At 46.9% G+C, this 10,171-nt stretch overlaps 1 protein-coding gene across 4 annotated transcripts in view; it reads left to right on the top strand.

Moving 5' to 3' along the window:
* The window catches only part of LOC116075113 (glutathione S-transferase theta-1), a 17,221-nt gene extending 8,661 nt beyond the window's left edge, over positions 1–8,560 (top strand). For all 4 annotated transcript variants that reach the window (XM_031348124.1, XM_031348123.1, XM_031348122.1 and 1 more), the window contains 2 exons: positions 4,947–5,123; positions 8,153–8,560. In XM_031348124.1, the coding sequence (XP_031203984.1) occupies positions 4,947–5,123; positions 8,153–8,347 (372 nt within the window). In that variant the 3' untranslated portion in view covers positions 8,348–8,560. The remainder of the gene's footprint in view (positions 1–4,946; positions 5,124–8,152) is intronic.
* Positions 8,561–10,171: the final 1,611 nt, after the last annotated feature.

The following is a 10,171-nucleotide window of genomic DNA, read 5'->3' as shown; positions in this document are numbered from 1 at the left end:
TTTTTTGTATAGAATAGAGTTTATTCAGGGCATGGAGAGGGGGAGTTGAGAGAAAGGAAGGGGGTGGGTAAGAGAGAAGAGGAGAGGAGTAGAGGCCAGCCATGAACACCTGGAGAGAGATGGGGAAGAGAGAGGAAGAGGGTAAGTGGGCAAGGGCAGGAGGGCCAGTTTCCCTCTTAGCCTGGCAAGCTAAAGGAACAATTATTAACCTCTACATGAGAAGTCTGGAATTGGTTGTGGTTTGGGAATGTGACACGGACAGAGCAATTTCCCCACTTCAGTGAAGACACAAAGAGAGAGAAAGAAAAGAAAACTGAATGACCCTTGTGTAAACATTTTGGTAGGTGTTAAAATGGTTGATCTCAGTTGTCAACTCGCTGGGATCTAGACTCAGCAGAGTGGGGAACATCTGGGAGGGACTTATCTTGACTAGGTTAATCCCATTGAAAAGACTTCCCACTGTGGGCGGTACTGTTTCCCCGGGGCTGGGATTCTATTTTTAAAAGGAGAAAAATGGATCCTGAAGTGATTGTTTAGCACTTAAGAGCCCGGGCTTCTCTTCCAGGGGCCCCACACTAGAGGCCCAGCACCAACATAGCACCAACATTATGGTTCGAAAGGATCTGACTTTCTCTTGCAGCCTCTGTGGGCCCTATACATATATGGCGCACAGATATACAGACATGGCTCCTGCAGGACCTCGTGGCTCTAGCTCTCCTGCCTTCTTTACTGTCTCATCTGCTGGCTACCTCCCGTTCTGCTGTGTCATTGCAAAACAACTGGTCCAGGTCCTTAATAAAAGCTGCTCCAGGTTACTCAATAAGCCAAAACCACAGGCAGCCAAATGGCACCCATCTGACTCCCCTCCCCACCCGACCCACCCCTGGCCCCCGGGGTCTGTGATAGAACACTCTAGCAAAGCAACTTAAGGGAGTGAAGCCCACAGTTCCAGGGTACAGCTATTACAATGGGATGTCACCGCAGCAGGAGCCTGAGGGACCCGGTCACACTGTGTCCACACTGAGGGTGGCGAATGTACCTCAGACCATTTTCTCCCTCCCGATCTTACCTTTTTTTTTTTAAGGTTTTATTTTTATTTTTATGTGTGTGGGTGTTTCGTCGTCTGTATATCTGTGCGCCATATATGTATATGCTATTTCCAGGGCAGAAATGGAACAGCAGAAACTGTCATATGGTGGAACAAAGTCAGCTGCTGAAGGCTAATCAAGCCATGTTGCTCAAAGGAACACATTGTCTCAAGAGCATAACAGACCGAGTACATTGAAGCCTTGAGACTGGGGAACTCTGGCCAAGTTCCCAGGCATGGAATCCTTAACTCTTCTTGGTTTTTCAAGACAGGGTTTCTCTAGAACTCACTCTGTAGACCAGGCTGGCCTCGAACTCAGAAATCTGCCTGTCTCTGCCCCCCCCCCCCCAAGTGCTGGGATTATAGGCCTGTGCCACCACTGCCAGGCTTGGAATCCTTAACTCTTTGGAGATCTTATCCGCAGCCCCAAACTGACCTTGACAAGTCTGTCTCCTGGGCAAGGATACGAAACTAGGTTCCTTTTGTGCTCTCACCGGGGCCTCTGAGAAAGCCTCGGATGTACCCGCCCAGCTCTCAACTGTAGTGACACAGAAAGGAAAGCCATTGTGTCTGGCTTTGAGTGGAATGTTTCAGCATCTGGGTAAATCCAGAGAGTCTGAGAAATTGTTTTGAGATTCTTTGAACTTTGAAGAAGTGCTCTCTCTCTCTCTCTCTCTCTCTCTCTCTCTCTCTCTCTCTCTCTCTCTCTCTCGGGACAGTCTGCTCTTGATGCTGCATGAGAGCTTGCCGCTGCACAGGTCTTAAGACAGTCCTGGCAAACCTGGAGTTCTTCCTTTTGATTACGGCTAGCCCTGGTCAAGAGGGGAGGAGATTGGTTTGTGTGGGTTGTTGGATCTCTCGGGCAGCAGGGTAAGACGACTTTGGTAGTTGGAACCTTTCCCAGGCCGGGTTCACCTTGTACTATGTTTGAAAGTAACTGGCGTGAGCTAGCTGGATGCCAGTCTTTCCAGGAAGGCTGAACCCCTCGGCTCTTTTGGAAAATGAAGGCTTAGTGTCTTGATGAGCTTCTCTCTCTACCTCGGCACCGACGACCCATGTCAACAATACTCAACAATTACAGTTTTGGATTGTTCGAAGTCAGGCAGCATGGCGGTTAGAGGAGACCACTTCATTAGCCATACTGCTCAGGAGACTGTCTTACAGACCAGAGGATCAAGACTTTGTCACGGCCCGGTTGGATATACATTCAAACGATGTTAGCTTAGTTTGGTCATGGCGCAGGCTTGTAACCGCAGCACTTGGGAGGTGGAGGCAGGAAGATTGTGAGTTCTATATAGCCTGGGCTACATAGCATGGGCCTTGCTTAAAAAGAGTGAACAGAGGCTGGGTGGTGGTGGCGGCGCACGCCTTTGATCCCAGCACTTGGGAGGCAGGGGCAGGCGGATTTCTGAGTTCCAGGCCAACCTGGTCTACAGAGTGAGTTCCAGGACAGCCAGGGCTACACAGAGACACCCTGTCTCGAAAAACCAAAAAAAAAAAAAAAAAAAAAAAAAAAAAAAAAAAAAAGAAAAGAAAAAAAAAAGAAGCCCAAAATAAAATTATTTTTCTATAAACTTTATATTTATATTATATTTAACATTTGATATATTATATTAAATTTGTATTATAAAGGGCTCTGGTTTGGGATCTGGGTGTGGTACTGTACGCCTGACCAAGCTCTTGGAAGGTAAACACAGAAAGATACAGAGTTCAGGCTCAGCTCTGTACATAGCCTAGGCTATATAAAGCTCTGTCACAAAATAGGAACAAAACGAAACCTCTGATTTGAGTCAAATAAAATATGTCCCACAAGACCCCATGGAATTTCAGCTGTTAGCGACCGTGTAGGATCTGAGTCACTATGCTATCGGGGGAAAATCAATTTTATAGAACAATCCTAGTGGGACAATGCCAGGAAGGCCACTGAATTTTCTTACCGAGCCTGTTCCAACCGTCCAGAGTGCAGTCCTGGGACTTATGTGATCAACCTGGTGGTTTTCCACCTATACACCGAGGGATGGACTTTCTGGTGGGTTTTCAGATCTGCTTGGTCTTACTCGTCCTCTCCCCCACCACTCTCCCTTCTTCTTCTAATCAGCTCTTGCTGGTTCTCTGCCCTCCTTTCTTTAGACTTACATTTTAATTTATTTATTGCATGCTTTTGTTGGTGCGCATGCAAGTGCGTGCGTGCGTGCGTGCGTGCGTGCGTGCGTGCGTGCGTGCGTGTAGAAGCTTGTCAGCAAGTGCCTTCACTCGAGGCATCTCACCAGGTCTTAGCACCCCCCCCCTTTTTTTTTTTTTGGTTTCGTGACACATATATCCCCATTACTCTGTTTTTGTTTTTGTTTTCCCTTACTTTTTTACTCCCATTTTCTTAAGATCTCGTCTCCTATCATGGCCTTCTTTCTTACTTTATGAACATCTTTAGTCCCAGCATTTGTGAGGCCGAGGCAGGTGGATCTCTGCGTACAAGACTAGACTGGTCTACAGAGTGAGTTCCAGGACAGCCAGGGCTACACAGAGAAACCCTGTCTCACACACCCTGTGCGTGGGTGTTTCTGAGTTTGGCTTATTTTGCTTGGTTTTCTAGTTTGAGTTTTCTTTTAGCATCCCTTTTCTGACTAACGCCATAATTTCATTTTTCCTTGCAACGACTAAGTTTCCCAGGAGCGGTGTCGCTGGGTCCTCTGATGGTTCCATAGTTAGTTTTTCGAGGCGCTTCCACACTAGCTTCCAACTGCTGTAGGAAGCTACCTCCCACTAGCAGCATATGAGAGCCCTCCCCCTACATCCTCCTCAGTATTTATGACCATGAGGCTTTTGTTTAATTTATTTCATGCATTTGTGCGTATATGTTATATGTGGGGGGTTCGTGTTTGTGGGGCAGGAGGTGGGCATCAGGTGTCTTCCCACAGTGAGACGGGGTCTCTCACTGAACCTGGAGCTCATCTGTTTTTTTTTTATTATTAGTTTTTTTATTTTAAAAGATTTACTTATTTATATGAGCACACTGTCACTGTCCTCAGACACACCAGAAGAGGGCATCGGATCCTATTATAGATGGTTATGAGTCACCATGTGGTTGCTGGGAATTGAACTCAGGACCTCTGGAAGAGCAGCCAGTGCTCTTAACCACTGAGCCATCTCTCCAGCCCCCCCCCCTTTTTTAAAAAGAATTCTATACATGTATGCAATATGTATGCAATGGGTTTTGATTACATCAATGTTCATTTCTTTTTCTCCAATTCCTGCCCCCAACTTTCCCTCCCAAATTCGTGTGTGTGTGTGTGTGTGTGTGTGTGTGTATGTTTTTACCCACTGGGTCCTCTTAGAGCAGCCTGCATGCCCATGGATGTGGAATCATCTCCCAGATCTCCGTTTCAAGTACGTATTGGCCTTTTCAAGTACTTCTCTGGAGGACTGTATATTCAGCTCATTTGCCCATTTACCGACTGGATTTTTGTGTGTGTGTGGCATTTAATTGTTGCAGTTCTTTATATCATTTTCGACTCTAGATGCTAGCTAGTCCTCTGATGTCCAGCCGCCGCCAACCTTCTCCTGTTCTCGAACTGTCTCTCTGACCTAGTGATTATTTTTTTGCTTCCCAGAAGCTTTTCCTTCTCTGTAATCCTATGCGTCAGGCTTTGGGATTATTTTCATGCTCCTGAAGTCTTCAGAAAGCCCTTGTCTATGTTTATATCCTGAAGTGGTTTACCTGTGATTTATTCTTCTCTGCAAGTTCTAGAATCTGAGGTCTTATATTAATGTGTTTGATCCATTTTGAATTTGCTTTTGTTTCATACTTATTTTATAATTTATTTATAGCCCCAATTTCTTATTTTACCTACCTACCTCCCAGGTGATGTTCCCCGTTTTCCTGGGTGAGGAAATACCTCCAGAGATGTTGGCAGCCACGTTGGCAGAACTGGATGTTAACCTGCAGGTGCTCGAAGACAAGTTCCTCCAGGACAAAGACTTCCTTGCCGGGCCCCACATCTCCCTGGCCGACTTGGTAGCCATCACAGAGCTGATGCATGTGAGTGCTCTAAGAACAGTAGATGCTGTGATAATTGTCTAATATTGATCACTGGTTTCTACCTCACCTCGATCATTTCAGTTTCCAAATAAAAGGCACACAACTTTTATATTTATAACGCGCTAGCCGTTAGTGCAGTAGAGCTGGGCAGATATCTATTCCTCTAAGCTATGATAATCTACTTTCCCATCAGCAACTCCAAGTTATAACTTGCCCTGTTCCACCTGGGCAGTTCTTAACTCCAATTGGCCAGCCCTCATGGCCATGTTTTCACGACTCGCCTACCCAGTGGCGTCTTCTCCTCTCTCCTCTAGTGGTCTCCTGCCTCAGACCCCAAGTCTGGGAACTAAAATTCTGCCTATCTCTCTTCGGTCCAGCTATAAACCGTTGGCATCTTTATTCAGCCATTAGATTTAAATTAAGGAGCAAGGTCACATAGCATCATTTGGTGTATGTGTGGATTCTCTCATTGCTGGGGCAACCAGATCTTGGGGACCACTCTTAGCATTATAATACACTGTAAAAGACCCACCTCAACAGATGGATCCATATGATACAGGGAATTCTGGCTAGTTAGAGAAGTCCCATTTTTGCTACCCCTACTAGTTGTAGATCTGTGCATATGTGTGGAGACTCCTTCCAGATTTATAATGTTTGTCTTTACTTTCATTGATTGTTCTAGTTTTGCTTTTCTGTTCATGTGGCAAGACACTAAACCAAACACAGCTCAGGGTGGAAAAGGTTCATTTGGCTTACAGGTCACGGTCCATCCTGGAGGGAAGCCAAGGCAAGACACTCAAGGCAGGACCTTGAAGCAGGCATCATGGGGAATGTTGCTTACTGGCTTACTGGTTTTCCCAACATCCTTTCTTATACAGCTCAGGCCCATCACCAGGGATGGCACCTTATACTATGTACTGAGTCCTCCGACATCAATGAGCCGTCAAAAAAACATCCTGCTGGGCAGTGATGTGCACGCACGCCTTTAATCCCAGCACTTGGGAGGCAGAGGCAGGCGGATTTCTGAGTTCGAGGCCAGCCTGGTCTACAGAGTGAGTTCCAGGACAGCCAGGGCTACTCAGAGAAACCCTGTCTGGAAAAACCAAAAAAAAAAAAAAAAAAAACCAAAAAAAACAAAAACATCCCACAGACACGCCCACAGGCTGTTGTGAGGAAGACAATTCCTCAGAGGTCATTTTCTCTCCCTAGGGATATCTAGGCTCGTGAGAAGTAGGAAAAACAAACAAACAAACAAAACAAAAAAACAAAAAAACAACCAACCAGAACAACGCACTTCTGGTCAACCTGTCCCACAGACACATCAATGTCTAATCACAGTCTTTCATTTCTTTGGTCCCTAAGATCTCAGGTCAGTATCACAAAATGCAGTTCAATTTTAAGGGTCTCAATGTCTTTTTAGAAGATGTACAGATGATTTCAAAATACAAGTTCTCAGCTGGGCGGTGATGGCGCACTCCTTTAATCCCAGCACTTGGGAAGCAGAGGCAGGCGGATTTCTGAGTTCGAGGCCAGCCTGGTCTACAGAGTGAGTTCCAGGACAACCAGGGGTATACAGAGAAACCCTGTCTCGAAAAACAAAAAACCAAAAAACAAAACAAAACAAAAATACAAGTTCTCTTTAAAAAAATCCAGAGTCTCTTAACTTTGGGATACTGTAAGCCCACAAAATAAATCACGTCCTTTCTTGTTGCACAAAGGAAGAAGCAGCAGGGGACCGTTCTAATCGGATCAAAGCAAAACCAAAATCCTACGTTGTGTAACGCTCCATGTCTGACATCTTTGACTCACTCGAGACCTACTGGGCGCTAAAGGGCTTGGGTTGTACATATACACACCATATAGCTTTCCTCATTGGCTCAGGCAGGCATCATGCCATATTTGCCACTGTCCTTGACAGCTACCCATAGTCTTGGCATCTCTGAAGGTGTACTAAAACTGCACTTTCACCAATGACCTTTTCTGGGTCCCTAGAGTACCAAGCCTCAGTTGCTCTCAATGACCCCTTCATGCCTTCAAAACTAGTACCATGTGGGAGACTCCTACGCATTATTTGCCATGTTCTGCTGCCAGCTTTGCGGACAACCTTGGCACACCCCACTACTGGGCCACACAGCTTCTATGTATTGACCCTGAGGAAAATACTTCCCAGAAGCCATTCCCTCAATGCCACTGGTCTTATAAACCACAGCTGAGTTTTCAGTCCTAACTAACCAGCAGCCATTGTCCCACGAATGCTTAGCATGTTTCACTTCTATAGATTATTAATATACCACAGTAGTAGCCCTCAGAGAATCTTCGAGGGACTCTCAAACTTCCCTTTGAAACTTGACAAGCCAGGTCTCCACTGTCTGTGTGTCTTCTAACATTTGCATCTTTCAACCTAGCATAGAACAGCTCGTTGATCTCTTGACTACTCAGTGGTTTTACAGGCCCTAAGTTCCAAATGCTTTTCCAACCCTTCCCTCCCAAACCAACATGGTCAGGTCGATTTCAGCAACCCTACACCTCTGGCACCAATTTGATATCCTAGTTTGCTTTCTTGTTGTTGTGATGAATATCATGATTTAAAAAAAAAAAAAAAAACAACCTGGGGAAGAAATAATTTACTTCAGATTATAGGCTACGGTCCATTATCGAGGGAAACCAGGGCCAGAGCTCGAGGCAGGAACTCGGAGGCAGGAGCCGAAGCAGAGCCATCAATGGAAATCTCTCCATTTACTGGCTTGCTCCTGGGTTCACATTCAGCTGTCTTTCTCATCTAGCCCAAGCCCATCTTTCCAGAGGTAGGCACCACCAGAGTGGACTAGGCCCTCTCACAACCATCAATAATAATAATGATAATGACAATAATAATAATAATAATAATAATAATAATAATAATAATAAGCCATATAGACATTCCCACAAGCCAATCTGATGGAGGCAATCCCTCAGCTGAGTCCTCTTCTTCTATGTGTGTCAAGTTAAGAAGCAAAATTAGCCACAAATTCTGTTCCCTCTTGCTATAGCCCGTAGGTGGTGGCTGCCCAGTCTTTGAAGGGCGTCCTAGGCTGGCTGCGTGGTACCAGCGAGTGGAGGCAGCCGTGGGGAAGGACCTCTTCCGGGAAGCCCATGAGGTCATCCTGAAGGTGAAGGACTGTCCACCCGCTGACCTCATCCTAAAGCAGAAGCTCATGCCCAGAGTGCTGGCCATGATCCAGTGATGTCAGACGCTTCATCCCCGCACCACCTGGGGCAAGTCACCAACTCACTTGCATTACACTGGTGATGTGCCCCAGCCCTCACAGCACGATGGCTCTCAGGCTCCGTTCCATCCTCACCCTTTTCCCATGATAGCCACACATGACCTCAGCTATAACCACTCCTTTCCTCTTTGAGTTTGGGTAATAAACCAAGGCTCGATTTGGGCTTTAGTTTCTCTTTGTTGTCTCTTCAACCCTCTTCCACTAATCCCGTTCAGTTGTCTTTCCCAAAGACAGCTTCATTTCCCAGGCTTAGGGGATCGTTTTACCTCTCATGGTTGACCGCCGAGGATAAAGTCAGAGCTAGGCATGTGATCCAGCACTCAGGAGGATGAAATAAAGGAGGAGAAGGAGAATCACTGAGAACTCAGGGTCAGCCTGGGCTACATATTGAGATCCACGCTAGCCTGGGATACAGGGTGAGATTGTTTTTCAACAACAACAACAGCAACAACAACGAAAGCAAACAGCAAGCTAAATCACAATCTCCTTCCGGATTTCTGGTTCTGAGAGAATGGAATCAGCAGAGGCCTCAGTTACAGGCATGGGGATCTGTTATTTAGCCAGACCAGCCTCTTGAACACGGTCCCTTCATAGGATCGTCAAACCTTCCTGACCTACAGAATTGATCAAGAGGAGGGAATGAATACCTCCAGCCGAAATCCTGGTCAGAGGTCCTGCTCAAAACTCTTGGGTACAAACTGTGATTAGGAATGAAGGGGGCTCAGATTGCATTCTGGGATAGTATTCTAGCTGGTGGGGCTGGGGGAAAGGCAGGCAGGAAGGAAGCTGAGAGACTGGATGTTGCTGTCGTTGGGGGCGGGGATGGGGGGAGGTAGCCAAAGGTGACTTGTGGAGAACTGTTTAGCACCAAAGGGAAGAGGTGGGGAAATGAAGGGACCTCTCCCTTCCGGTTTAGAGAGGACAGCTTCCGCTATTGCAAACACTTAAACTAGGGGGATAGGTATTCCTTAGAGAGAACATCTGGTCGGGAGGTAGAAGGTGGGGAGACCTGGGAGGTGAGAGACTCTCAGGACTCAAAGGGAGGGACTTTGGATGAAGTGCTCTACTGTGGGGAGGGGGAACTTGTAGAGTCCACTTCCAGTGGAGGGACAGGACATAAAGTGGAGGGACGGGGTTGCCATCCCACAGTCAAAAGCTCTGACCCAGAATTCTTCCTGTCTGAAGAAACTTCAGGGACAAAAAATGGAGAAGAGCCTGAGGAAAAGGAGGTCCTATGACAGGTCTAAATTGGGATCCAGCTCAAGGGGAGGCCCCAGGGCCTTGACACTGTTGCTGACGCTATGGTGTGCTTGCAGATAGTTAGCCTAGCGTAGCTGCCCTCCGAGAGACCAAACAAGCTGCTAAAAGAGTCAGATGCAGATACAAACACCCAACCAAGGGACAGAAGCTTGGGCCGCCCCCCTGTGGTTGAATTGGAGAAAAGCTAGAAGAAGCTGAGGAGGAGGAAGGGAGCCCCATGGGAAGACCAGCAGTCTCGACTGACCTGGATCCCCGGGATCCCCGCGATCTCTCAGACACTGAGTCACCAACCAGGCAGCATACGTTAGCTGATCCACAGACAACAGAGGACTGCCTGGTTTAGCTTCAGTGAGAAAAGATGCGCCTAACCCTCGAGAGACTTGAGGATCCAGAGAGTGGGGGAGGTCTGGTGAGGTGGGGGTGAGGTGGGGACATCCTCTTGGAGAGGGAGGGTGGAGGAGGTGGGAGATGGGGAGCAGTCAGGGGATAGACTGGGATGGGGATGAAGACTGGACTGTAAAA

Source organism: Mastomys coucha, unplaced genomic scaffold, assembly GCF_008632895.1.
Source record: "Mastomys coucha isolate ucsf_1 unplaced genomic scaffold, UCSF_Mcou_1 pScaffold3, whole genome shotgun sequence".
Lineage (NCBI taxonomy): Eukaryota > Metazoa > Chordata > Mammalia > Rodentia > Muridae > Mastomys > Mastomys coucha.
This window is presented reverse-complemented; position numbering and strand designations above follow the sequence as displayed.